The sequence below is a fragment of the Arachis stenosperma genome, chromosome 10, assembly GCF_014773155.1.
Source record: "Arachis stenosperma cultivar V10309 chromosome 10, arast.V10309.gnm1.PFL2, whole genome shotgun sequence".
Lineage (NCBI taxonomy): Eukaryota > Viridiplantae > Streptophyta > Magnoliopsida > Fabales > Fabaceae > Arachis > Arachis stenosperma.
This window is the reverse complement of record NC_080386.1, coordinates 126,204,832-126,219,327: the sequence shown is the minus strand read 5'-3', so window position 1 is coordinate 126,219,327 and position 14,496 is coordinate 126,204,832. Positions and strand designations below refer to the sequence as shown.

Genomic DNA, 14,496 nt, shown 5'->3' with positions numbered 1-14,496 from the left:
AAACAGTTACTACTCTATTATTGGATTCATTATTTGAACTCATTGACAACGATAGTAATGGTAGTTTATTTCTCCAACAAACCAACCTTCAATGTTCGAATTAACTGTAATTAGGTCGGTAGCTTCTTAATTATTGATGATGTTAAGCTAGTTTATGTATGTTGTTTAATTTGTTGTTGTCTTTTATGTTGTGTTATGACTTATGATGCTATACTATTATTACTCTATATTATTATAGTGTATGTGGTGGTTTTATTTTGCATGCATATTTATTCAATAGTGCACTTAATTATATATAGTAGTTTTGTATTATCAGACATATTATCAATTCATCTTTTTTATTTATTAAATATATATGTAAAATATGAATAAATGTTATATTAATTAATATGATAAACATCTTATATTTAATATTTTAACAAAAATAAAATTTAGATTCAAATTTTAAAAACAATTATATTAAATGTACACAAAAAAAACCTACCAAATCTAACTTATATATGTCCTATGTTAGAAATTGTGCACTTTTCTATATCCAATCTTGTTAGATTTTATAAGACTTGAAAAAATAACCTAAACTGTTGCCAAAGTTGTGAACCTTAAACTCTGAAGCTTGAATTACAACTCCTTAATTTTTGGTGATGATTACTTTGCGGCTTAAATGGACTATGCATTTTTTTTTTTTGAAAATTCATATGTAATAGTTCTCAACAAATTTTTAATATATAGTATATTAAAAAATTAACAGTAACTTAATAATAAAAATAAAATTATAGGTGTTGGTTAAAATAAATAAATATATTATTTTTTAAATTTATAAAATATCCACTAAATAATAATAATACATATATAAAATAAAAATATATCACAATATTGGTAAAATTTTAAATATAATAATAAAAATAATATTATATTACATTGTGCGATTTAAATTGGATTGGATCGATTTTAAGAAGTATATCTGAAATTCGATCTAATCCATGAATGTTAGAAAATTAAATCAAGAGGTATGCAAGTAACAAAAGTTTAGAAAAGTCAAAGGCAAAATTCAATTTGAATTCAAAGTGGTTACAAGTTCATAGTTCATCACCAATATTCTACAAACCTCTTGTGCTATCTATCAACTTGCATGGATTAGAATTTTCATCATGAAACATAATTAAAGAATTGAAGAAGCAAAGTTTGAGTTGAATACAATAATCATCAATTGGCTAGATATTGCTAGAAGCTAACATATTGGAAGCTTGAAAATTTTTGAAGAACATTCAAGAGAATAGTACAACTACAACATTCTACAACATTGAAGAAATTCAAAATCAAATTGAATTAAAATTAGAAGATTATAGAAACTATATGATGAATACAAGTTGAAAGTGATTCATGAAGCCAACTCATGAAATTATGATCATTATAAAATTGATTTGTGATTTATAAATTATTATTTTAGTAGGAAGCATTGCCTATATAAAGGCACATATGCCTTATGTATTGCATGTTCCATGAAATGAAAAAAGATATGATTATGTGAAGTCCTTCTTTGTTCTATTATTTCATATGAGTGTAGCGTCATTTATATGAGTAAGTGATCCTATGGCCAATTAAAGTGTGGGTATTATATTTACATTTATAACTCAGAGAACCATCTTTCAATCTAATTGGTATGTGCCATTTTCCTTCAATAGGGATCTTTGTACTATTACCAAACTTTAATAATAGTTTAACTGAATCATCTAATGAAAAAATAACTCCTTTCTACCGGATATATAATTACTGCAAGCATTATTCAAGTACCATGTATTTTCATCTTCAGCACATGAATTACTTGTAAAAAACAAAGTGGCTGTAAAATCAAAATTCTCAGAACAGACAGAGGAACAGAATATCTTGCATGTTCAGAATACTTTAAGCAACACGGAATTCAACACCAACTAACAACTAGATACACTCCTCAACAAAATAGAATTGCTGAAAGAAAGAATAGAACCATCATGGATATGGTCAGATGCATGCTCAAGTCAAAACAAATGCCTAAAGAGTTTTGGGCAGAAGCAGTCGCAACAGCAGTTCATATTTTAAATAGGTGTCCAACAAAGAGTGTTCGTGATAAAACTCCAGAGGAAGCTTGGAGTGGAAAGCGGCCTTCCATTCATCATTTCAGAGTCTTTGGGTGTATCGCTTATGCCCATGTACCAGATCAATTAAGGAAGAAGTTAGATGACAAAGGCGAAAAGTGTATCTTTATTGGCTATAGCACAAACTCAAAAACATACAAGTTGAACAATCCAAAAACAAAGAAAGTAATCATCAGCAAAGACGTGATGTTTGACGAGAAAGCCATGTGGGACTGGGACACAAAGACAGAAAAGCATCCGATTGTAATTTCAAATACATGTGATGATGAAGAAAAAAGATAACCGGACGCAACCAAACAACCAGAATCATCTAGAAGACCTCAAAGAGAGAGGAGACTACCCGCTAGATTAGCAGATTAAGAAGTTGGCAATGACAACGATCCGTCCGATAAAGAAATTATAAATTTTGCTCTATTTTCAGATTGTGAGCCGTTGAACTTTGAAGAAGCCTTTAAAGACAACAATTGGAAGAAAGCAATAGATGAGGAGATTCATGCCATTGAGAAGAATGACACATGGAAGCTGACAGATTTACCAGTAGATAATAAGCCGATTGATGTAAAGTGGGTTTACAAGACTAAGTACAAACCCAATGGTGAAGTTGATCGTTTCAAAGCAAGATTAGTTGCAAAAGGATACAAACAAAAACCAGGTATCGACTACTTTGAAGTATTTGCTCCTGTTGCTAGATTAGACACTATTCGTATGATTATTTCACTCTTGGCTCAAAATAAGTGGAAGATACATCAAATGGATGTTAATTCTGCATTTCTAAATGGCACTTTAGAAGAAGAAGTGTATGTTGAGCAACGTGTAGGATATGAAGTTCTTGGAAAAGAAGATAAAGTTTATAAATTGAAGAAAGCTTTGTACGAGTTAAAGCAAGCACCAAGAGCATGGTACAAGAAGATTGATTCTTATTTCATTGAGAATGGTTTCAGAAAATGTCCGTTTGAGCATACTCTTTATATCAAGTTCGTTGAAAATGGAGATATCATGATCGTGTGTCTTTATGTTGATGATTTGATCTTTACTGGAACAATTTGAAGATAATTGTAGAATTCAGCGAGGCTATGATAAAGCATTTTGAAATGACAGATATGGGCTTGATGTCTTACTTTCTTGGCATTGAAGTAGTTAAAAAAGATGGTAGAATTTTCATTTCTCAGAAGAAATATACAAATGATATTTTGAAGAAATTTCAAATGGAGCACTCAAAACCAGTTTCTACTCCAGTCGAAGAGAAGTTCAAATTGCTGAGAGAAGATAAAAGAGGAGCAGTAAATCCCACATACTACAAAAGCTTGATTGGAAGTCTAAGGTACTTGACTGCGACTAGACCAGATATTGTGTTTGGAGTTGGTTTGCTTAGTAGATTCATGGAGGAACCTTGTACCAACCATTTGCAAGCGGCAAAGAGAATTCTTCGATATATCAAAGGTACTTTAAATGATGGAATTTATTATGCAAATACTAATGAAATAAACCTTGTTGGTTACACTGATAGTGATTGAGTTGGAGATATAGAAATAAGAAAAAGTACTTCAGGGTTCGTATTTCATCTTGGTTCTGGTGCAATTTTATAGTCTTCAAAGAAACAACCAGTAGTAGCACTATCTACAGCAGAAGCATAATATATAGCAACAGCAAGTTGTGCAACACAAGCAGTTTGGCTAAGAAGAATTCTTGAGAAATTGAACGAGAAACAAAATACTCCAACAACAATATTTTGCAATAACAAGTCAGCTATTGCACTTTGCACAAATCCAGTCCATGGAAGATCGAAGCATATTGATATTCAGGTTTATAAAATCAGAGAGTTGTTGAATGAGAAAGAAGTTTTTATTGTGTACTGTCCCACTGAAGACCAAGTTGCTGATATCTTTACAAAACCACTGAAGACAGAGTTATTTTACAAGTTGAAAAGGATGCTTGGAATGATTAATTCTACAAGCTTGATTTAAGGGAGGCAATGTTAGAAAATTAAATCAAGAGGTATGCATGTAACAAAAGTTTAGAAAAGTCAAAGACAAAATTCAATTTGAATTCAAAGTGGTTACAAGTTCATGGTTCATCACCAAGATTCTACAAACCTCTTGTGCTATCTATCAACTTGCATGGATTAGAATTTTCATGAAACATGATTAAAGAATTGAAGAAGCAAAGTTTGAGTTGAATACAATAATCATCAATTGGCTAGATATTGCTAGAAGCTAACATATTGGAAGCTTGAAGATTTTTGAAGAACATTCAAGAGAATAGTACAACTACAACATTCTACAACATTGAAGAAATTCAAAATCAAATTGAATTGAAATTAGAAGATTATAGAAACCACATGAATACAAGTTGAAAGATGATTCATGAATCCAACTCATGAAATGGTGATCATTACAAAATTGATTTGTGATTTATAAATTATTATTTTAGTAGGAAACATTGCCTATATAAAGGCACATATGCCTTATGTATTGCATGTTCTATGAAATGAAAAAAGATATGATTATGTGAAGTCATTCTTTGTTCTATTATTTCATATGAGTGTTGGTGAAGTTGAGAGATGAAAAATATGATAGCGTCATTTATATGAGTGAGTGATCCTAGGGCCAATTGAAGTGTGGGTATTATATTTACAATGTAGTTTGTCAAAAATATAATTCAATTAAATTCAAGTTAACGTGGTTTTAATCAGTTTTTGGTTTGAATTGAATCGAATGAGTGGTTCAATTCGGATCGGTTTGGATTCGAATGCCTCTGACTCTTGGAAATTGAGATGAGACTCAAATTGACCCCTAAAATTATAATCGACTCAATTCACTACTTAAAATTTATAATAGTAACTCACGTTAGTCTCTAAACTAATTTTCGTAAATGGCGTGTTGACTTTATATGTTAATTTGCTAAGATTTTGACTCCTCGCCTAAATTCTATGTGACTAAGACCTAATAGACTTTCTAGAAGCTTGACTGACTCCCTGACATTCTCATGAAGACGATAAGAAAAAGTTTAATTTGAAAATTTTGCAGCTGTAGTAGCAACAATCAAACTTCTAGAGCTCTAATAAATATTGATCACATAAACTCTGGATGGAAAATTCAAATCACAATAAGTTAATATACTAAATCAATACGTCGTTAACGAAGATTAGTTCAAAGGTTAATTATTTATAAATTTTGGAGTCTAATTTTAGTCTATTGAAATTTTAAGGATAAAATTGAATTCGACTTTAAATTTCAGGGGGGCTAAATTGACTAATTGAGTATTAACTCAGTTATTAACTATTAATTTTATATGAAGACAATTGCATATGAGCTTTTAGTTATTGAAAAATAAATTTTAATAATACAATAATAAATTTTAAGAAAATATACCAAAATCAACTACTAAAGTTAGTCACTAGTAGAAAAATATAAAATCTATGTTAGAATACAAATATATATTAAAAATAAATTAAATCACATATATATTTATACACAAATATATTGGTGATTGATTTTAGTGACTGATTTTAACTAAATCCCTATTTTGGTCCTGAGATTCACGCGATTACTCATTTTGATCCCCGAAATTCAAAATTACCTATACTGGTCCTTCAGATTCAAGTTTGGGAACCAATATGGTCCCTTGACTCTTTCCGGTGATGATTAGGCAAATGGAGTGCTGAGATAACACCCTTCTTGTCATGTTGGACGCTGTAACGGCTAGCTGATATGGCGAGAGTTGTATTTGTATCCAATTTAGTCCATGAAATCCTAATTATCTTATTATTTATGGATAAGTATGATTTTGGTCCCTAACGTAGAGGCCGAAAATTTATTTCGTCTCCAGCCTTTTTTTCGCTAAAAAATGATCCCCAAGATTTCAGTTTGTTTTAAAATCGTCCTTCGGACGAAAATACCCTTCTCCTTTCATCCCAAAATCAACCAAAATCAACCACCACCACCACTACCAGAACAGAAACCTACGGCCAACCAGAACCACCACCACCACCACCACCACCAGTATCATCATAGTCGTCATCATCATTATCAGAATTTTTCCCAAAATCAACCTAAATCAACAAGAACCCACCACCACCACCACCATTATCATCATGGTCATCATTATCAAAAGAACAACAAAACTCAAAACAGAATCCACCACCACCCCCACCATCATCATCAACACCAGAACCCAAATTCAATAAACAAATTCAGCAACAACAAATTCAAATTCAAGCCAAATCACAAAAGAAAATTAAATTTCAAAAATTCCACAAAAAATTCAGTTCACAGAAGAAGAAAAAGAAGAAGAAGAAGATGGTGGTACGGTGTAGCAGGGCGGCTAGTGGCGGGATCAGAGACGGCAGGGCGGCGTGGTGGTGGTGCGGCGGGTGGGCAATGGCAGGATCACAGATAGCAGGACGGCGGTGCGGTGGTGCAGCAGTAAGAAGAAGAAGAAGAAGAAGCGGCCTTTCTTTCTTTTTTTATTTTATATTTATTTTATTTTAAAATTTTTTTAATAAGGGGTAATTTGGTAATAAAAAATAAAATTGGTAAAAAGGACGATTTTAAAACAAACTGAAATCTTGGAAACAATTTTTTAGTGAAAAAAAGGTCGGGAACAAAATAAAATTTTGGCCTCTACGTTAGGACCAGAATCATACTTATCCCTATTATTTATTTGAGTTATAATGACAAAGTTTTAATAAAAGAGGACTAAATTGGATACAAATACAACCCTCGCCACATTAACTAGCCATTACAGTGTCCAACGTGACAAGAAGGGTGTCATCTCAACACTCCATTTGCCTAATCATCACCGGAAAGAGTCGAGGGACTATATTGGTGCCCAAACTTGAATCTGGAGGACCAATATAGGTAATTTTAAAATTCAGAAACCAAAATGAGTAATCGCGTGAATCTCAGGACCAAAATAGAGATTTAGTCAACTGATTTTAATGTATGAAAAAATATTTTGATTTTTTTAATTAAAGAAAACAAAAAAAAGTGATGACTGACGTGGCCTACATAGCCGACATTACCGAAGTGGGGCCCGCAAACGCAAAACGCAGTGTCGTTTGCCATCTATCTTAGTGACCTTACCATTTTGCGTGCACCGTTGCAGTAGCGTCGCAGTTAACAAACGCCAAAGGTTCGAAAGGAAACGAAAGGAGAACACAAAATGGTTCCTTCGTCCGTACCACCTCTCATCGTTCCCAATTCGCAACTTTAGGGTTTTCTACGAACCCCGCCATTGGCAATTTCTTCGAAGAACAAGCTCCTTCTTCGCTTGACATTTCAATCGGTGAGGCTTCGAGTTTCCTCATTTTCCGATTGTGTAGTTTTTTTTATGGTTTTGTTTGATTCTGGCTTGTATTTATGTGTTGACTGGCGTTGTTTGGTGATTGTTGAAATGAACTCGGGTTGTTATTGTTGGAATATTCTGATTATGTGGTTTGTGTATGGATCTGGATTTGCTTTGAATGATTGCGTATCTCGTTGTGTTTCGGATTATTACTAAAACTAGATGAATTTCAATGGCTAGTTCTATTTGGATTTGTCGACTTGAGCTTATAAGATGGTTTTTCCTATTTCTTTCTGGATGAAGTTGGTATAGATTGCGAGCTCTATTATCGATGTTATTGCTGATAGCTAAATAAGAAATTAGAGGGTGTAGAAGGCAGCCTTTCTTATCTGTTGAGAGGTTTGGATTTGATGGTACATGGTGGTAGTCAAAAGGAATGTAGCAAGGTGTGGCTTGGAGTAGAAGAAGGAGGGTTGTCAAAGGAGATAAGTGGCCTTATTATAATAAACCTGGGGGTTTTAACCCAATTAGTGCCACTGTTAGCAAGCTAGTTAGTTGGCTGAACTTTTTGGAATTTCTGACAGCTATGAGTAATTGCTTGATCCACATGGGCCTCATTGGAGGTACAGCACATCGACCATCAAGAAGTGCGGGCACCCATTCCAGAACCTCATCTTGGCCATTACATGCTTCTTTCAGCTTGTTTGACTAAATGGGAAGTCATTTCCACTTGTAATATTTTATTGATTAGTAGTTCTTATGTCAACTTTTTAACTTCTTCACTAACTAACTATTAGGAAAGAGTGTATTCCTTCCTAAGTTGTGCATCAATCACGGGCAATGCTGAAGATAATTTAACAAAGTCAATGATGCTTTGAGAGCTATCTTGGTATTTTACACCTGCCTTTTGCTATTTAGATGGATTGGTTTGGTATTGTGGGTTTCTAACGGTTACCAGTTTGACGCTAAAGGTTCATATCTCTTGTAATCCACAAAGGCATGCCTAAGTCACTAGATGTGCACGCTTCATTGAAGGGACTGGTTGCCCCAACTAATAAGAGGCATCCCTTCTGGTTCTGGTGGCTACCCTCAGTGCTTCTGCTGTGCCTTTTTCGGGCTTTGATCATACTAACCTTCATTCATCTGTAGGAACATTCCACATATATGAACTGTTAAAGGAAATAATGGGAAGGAAGAAAATATAGCTAATATATTTTTCTTACATTACTGACCCCTCCCTTTGTTATAATAATCTTATTAGTTTATATGTTGTTTGGCACTGTCTTAGTTTCTATCATTATAGAAAGATTTGCTAAAAGCAAAATGTTTGTTTTATTTTCAAATAAAATAGTTAGGATCTTATTTTCTCTAATTGCAATAATAATTAATAAAATTACGTTTCCTTAGTTTTGATAGTGTTAATGAAACTCCCCTTTTTGTTTTTTGCAAGCATGTTCCATTCCATATCCAGTAAAAGCTTCCATCTAGTTTGCATATTCTATAGATGTTTGTGTATTATTATTCGTCTAATATTTAATTTCCTTTCTTCCTGATTTTTGCCTCTAGATTTGAAAAATGGATGGACCAACTGGCCGAGGTAGTGGAACAGGTGTAGACATGTTTCTGCCAAATTATAAGCTGGGAAAAACACTTGGCATTGGGTCCTTTGGCAAAGTGAAAATAGCAGAGCATGTTTTGACGGGCCATAAAGTTGCCATAAAGATTCTTAACCGCCGCAAGATTAAGAACATGGAAATGGAAGAAAAAGGTCTTTACTGGTTTTGTACAAATAGTCTTTATTCTTTAAGTATCCGCGCGAATTGATTTTTATTGCTTTTAGTTTAATTGAATGTGAAGGGGAGCCTTGGAGCAATGGTTGAGTTGTCTCCGGGTGACCTCTCAAGGTCACGGGTTCCAGCTGTGGAAACAGCCACTGATGTAATTATCAGGTTATGCTGCGTACATTACACCCTTTGGGTGTGGCCCTTCCCCGGACCTTGCGATAACACCGGATGCTTGTGCACCGGGCTGCCCTTTTTAGTTTAATTGAATGTGCTGATCGTTTTTCCCCTTTAATTTGTTGTAGTAAGAAGAGAAATAAAAATTCTGAGATTGTTCATGCATCCTCACATCATCCGTCTTTATGAAGTCATAGAAACGCCAACAGACATATATGTTGTTATGGAATATGTAAAATCAGGAGAACTATTTGATTATATAGTAGAAAAGGGCAGGCTGCAAGAAGATGAAGCCCGCAACTTTTTCCAGCAGGTATAATCTTCTACTAATTTGCTTACTTAATAAGGTTATGTTTGTTGCAGTGTTTAAGCTAATTCCTATTTTGGAAGCAGATAATCTCTGGTGTGGAGTACTGTCATAGGAATATGGTGGTACATAGAGACCTGAAACCTGAGAATTTGCTTTTAGACTCCAAATGCAATGTCAAGATTGCTGATTTTGGTTTAAGTAACATCATGCGGGATGGCCACTTTCTGAAGACAAGTTGTGGGAGCCCTAATTATGCTGCTCCAGAGGTTTGTAAATCTTTCAATTTTCATGGAATAGGTTAATAATATATTTGGTTTCCTTGTTAAATGTTATTTTACACAGGTTATCTCTGGGAAATTGTATGCTGGACCTGAAGTAGATGTCTGGAGCTGTGGTGTAATTCTATATGCCCTTCTCTGTGGCACACTTCCCTTTGACGATGAAAACATTCCAAACCTCTTCAAGAAAATAAAGGTATTATTGATCTTAATTTAATCATTGTACTTCTCTTAACTTTTTCTTTTTGTGGGTGGAAAGGACTGAGATTTCATAGAAATATCATCTCAAATCATTTTCTTAGTTGGTTTTGAGCTGTGGTCTTGAGACATGTAGTAGTAGGATACATTGAGAAGGAACATTGAGGAAATATGCTAAAGTATTTTGCTGGTTCTTGCAACCACCCAGGGTAATGGAATTGTATGGTCCATGTTGTCTTACACTCATTCGTGCTGGGATCAAATGATTTTCATCTGATCTCTGCTGCATGATTTTGATTGCATGGTGATTTCAGCATGTAAAATTTCCGGTCACATGCTAAAGTATCATAATGACAACTTGAACAAAACCATTATGGTCTACAATATTATTATATATTATATTAATAATTCTTATTTATCAACTCATCAGTCAAATGGGATCTATTTCTTCAAAGATGTTATCTGCAAGGAGATTTAAGATTTTAATTTGCTTCTAATTCTGCTTTCTTAAAGGGTGGCATATACACCCTTCCTAGTCATCTATCACCTGGTGCTAGAGATTTGATACCAAGGATGCTTGTGGTGGATCCCATGAAGAGGATGACTATACCTGAAATACGTCAACACCCATGGTTCCAAGCTCGTCTTCCGCGATATTTAGCAGTGCCACCACCTGATACAATGCAACAAGCCAAAAAGGTTTGACTGTTACATGTTTCTGAATTTGTCTTCTTGTGGATTTTTAATGCTTACATGATTGCCAACTGCCGGGTATTTGTTGGAAAAAAGCTGCATATTTTTGTCAATGAGTTATCTTGGAACTATATCATTATTATTCATTAGTAGGTCAAGATTCATTCTTACAGTGGTATTGGGTGAGGTGAAATCAGACATGTGCTGAATTGTTCTAAGCTTAGGTCAAAGAAAGAATTAAATGCATCTTTCCTTCTTTAGTAATCACTGGCTCATGAAAGTAGTAGTAATGCTGCAGATACTTGCTCTATTTTTTTTTTCTATTATTTGTTTTTATGATTTTGTGTTGTCTATTACTTTTGAGTTGAAGTGCGTGGATTTGAACATTGGCTCTTTGTGTTCTGGTTTCTTTTCATATTTATATGCATGTTAGGATTTTAAACTGGGTATGTGTTTTTAGACATTTAAGTATTACATTTGCATACATATCACATATGATATGGCATTTGCTACTTGATATATTATAATCAGTTCATATATACAAAATCCACCAATATCATGGTTTTGCAGATTGACGAAGAGCTACTTCAGGAAGTGGTTAATATGGGATTTGACAGAAATCAATTGGTTGAATCTCTACGCAATAGGATCCAAAATGAGGTCTGTACCCTTCATTCTCTCCTTTTGTGTCTTCCTGATTGTCTCTTATTACTATCTATGTATTTCAGGGTACTGTGGCATACTACTTGTTATTGGATAACCGGTTCCGTGTTTCTAGCGGCTATCTTGGAGCTGAGTTTCAAGAGACTATGGTGGGTTTCTTTTCCCTCTAATTGCTCAAGATCTCTTCACTTATCCATCTTAAATGAAGTGATCTGACTTTTTAACTTGCTTCTAACTTTATACCCATGTCAAATGGGCAGCAGTCCAATATTTCTTTCTGCACTCCATGTGATGGAATCTATCTTTCTAGCTAGAATGAGTTCCTATGGATTTTGTGCTGGAGTTGTAGGTTTTCTGTTCTGGGTATTAGATTTCTTTGTTTTTCTCTTTTCAAATAGGATTTTGTGCAAAGCTTATTTTTGGTTTTATAATGTAACTGTTTAGGATGCTGGTTTCAATCGTAATCATTCCACTGAAGTTTCTTCTCCAGTTGCTGGGCACCGCCTTCCAGGTTATATGGACTATCAAGTAGGAATGAGACCACAGATCCCTGTTGAGAGAAAATGGGCCCTTGGGCTTCAGGTGCAGTGTTTTACTTCTTGGCTATTTACACAACTGGATTCAGTGATATGCAGTTGTTATTTCGCTTGTTTTATTCAATTGATGCCATCAATAGATAATGAATTAATGATGATTTCTAGCTGTTAGAGGAAATAATAGTTTTATCAAGTCTGTGATTGTCTAACTGGTTCCAGATCTCTGGTTAGTTTAGGGAATCAGAATTGTTGACTAAACGTGTTCCTTATGCAATATGTAATTCATTTCTCTCAGGATGTGCACATAAGCTGTTGGTCTCTAAATCATTGTAGTTGATAGTTGCTGCTAGAAACATTAAGTTTTGATTTATTTGTGTTGGCAGTTGCACCTGACTAAGGTATTCAAATTGTTGATTATTTGTTAATTTGTGATAGTCTCGAGCCCATCCCCGTGAAATAATGACCGAGGTCCTTAAAGCTCTGCAAGAATTAAATGTTTGCTGGAAGAAGATAGGGCATTACAACATGAAATGCAGATGGGTTGCTGGTATTCCTGGTCATCAGGAAGGAATGGTTAACAATTCTCTGCATAGTAACCATTACTTCGGGAATGACTCCAACATCATTGAGAATGATGCTGTTTCCAAGTCAAATGTGGTCAAGTTTGAAGTGCAGGTATTTATCCTGATAATATAATATCCATTGCTCTTGGATTTAGATGAAATGTCATTTAGAGTTATAGTACTATAGTAGTACCTTTTTATTTTTCATGCACATGATCAGGAATCAAGATGGAATCCTTGATGTAGGAAATTTTAAGCCTCAGCCAAATGGATCTTCAAACTACTCTCCTTTGCCCCTCCACCTACCAAGTTACTAGACAGTTAAATATGTTTAAGCCATTGTAGCTATTCTTGAGTTTCTGGAGGTTGTTTCCGAGTAATTCCTTTTGATTGCTATCATGTGATGTTATATTAGTATTGCACTACATGTTTTGGAGGTAGAGATTCTCTTTTTAAATACTGTATTTTTTTGTCATTATTATTGGGTTGATTCCCCCCTCCTTCCCGTTTAAACTAATATGTTAAACATCATTTTACAGCTCTACAAAACTCGTGAGGATAAGTATCTGCTTGACCTTCAGAGGGTTCAGGGCCCCCAGTTTCTTTTCTTGGATCTTTGTGCTGCTTTCCTTGCACAGCTACGTGTTCTCTAATCATAGCACCTTACAAGGGAGAGATTTGGATTACGCTGCATCCTAATAAGAAGCTTACGTTGTACATATAACCACTTTTAGACTGGGTTTTGTCTTGTCTGTATGTACATTTTAGTATTACCCGTGTTTTTTGTTATGGGTGATCATGATTAGGTGGCAATCATAAACATGGCATTCGCTTCCTTAATCATGGCGTATTACTATGACTAGATCATCCATTTTCATGGTGAATTGAGTTTCCTCAATCCCATGGAATCTTGGGGTCATGTTGAAGAACTAACGATACCCCCAACAGACATGACTATTTATGGTATTGAACCTAGTTGTTGTAAATGACTGCTGCTGTTAGCTTGGAAGCAGAGGGGTTTGTGTTTTTGTCTAGGCCTTTTGCCCCCGCTCCCCGTCAAAGGTTTCAAAGTTATTTGGTTGGTTTGTGTTTTTTTCCTCTAATGCTGTCTTGTGATGGATCAAGTATTTGGTTTGAGAATGGATCTTTCCAATTGGAAAATTCACATGATCATCATTCGTTGGTCCATTTTTTGGCCCCATGAAAGTATCCAATCAATGATAAAAAATCATGCTAAACATGGTCGAGTGAATTTTCATGGATTTTTCAATGGAAAGGTTTTACTTATAGTTTGGTCTAATACTTGACGTGGTGGGTTCGTTTTGCCTAGTGCTCAACTGCTCATGTTTCCATCATGTTTTACATCTCTTCGTGGCAACTCAATTACTGCTGAAAGGTGATAACCACAAATCCTATTGTTTTCTTCAAATATATAAATCTTAGATGTACTACTCATTTCTTCAAAGTTGAAACGAAGGCGACATTAAATTTTAAACTCTCTTTCACTTTTTTTTATTGTGTTTACAGGTGTAAATATTTTGAATAGATCATTATGTTAATATTTAGAATACAAAATATCGATAGAGTAAACTCGGTTAAACCTGACAATGCTAACACACGTGAATTAATTTATGTAGATGCGAAAATTGCTCAAACTGAAAGAGTCACTAGTCAAGTTTGTTTCTAATTTAAGGATTTTATCTATCTATCTATTATAATATATTAAAAGAAGTCCAAAGTAGTGTTATAGTGAATAAATAACAAATAAGGTTTTTAAGTTTCAAATCAAATTGTTATGTCATTTATTGCATCAACATAAAAAAAAAAAACCATCTATCTTAAAACTCCATTTATACTATTATAGATATAGATAATAGCA

At 34.2% G+C, this 14,496-nt stretch overlaps 1 protein-coding gene across 1 annotated transcript; it reads left to right on the top strand.

Annotated features, from left to right (window-relative positions):
- The first annotated feature begins 7,236 nt into the window (after positions 1-7,236).
- LOC130955322 (SNF1-related protein kinase catalytic subunit alpha KIN10) lies at positions 7,237-13,645 on the top strand. The gene is made up of 11 exons (XM_057882163.1): positions 7,237-7,418; positions 8,985-9,186; positions 9,505-9,689; positions 9,770-9,952; positions 10,029-10,160; positions 10,676-10,861; positions 11,426-11,515; positions 11,584-11,667; positions 11,963-12,100; positions 12,490-12,729; positions 13,157-13,645. The coding sequence occupies exons 2-11, from the start codon at positions 8,994-8,996 to the stop codon at positions 13,268-13,270; spliced, it is 1,545 nt and encodes a 514-aa protein (XP_057738146.1). The 5' UTR covers positions 7,237-7,418; positions 8,985-8,993; the 3' UTR covers positions 13,271-13,645.
- The last annotated feature ends 851 nt before the right edge of the window (positions 13,646-14,496 follow it).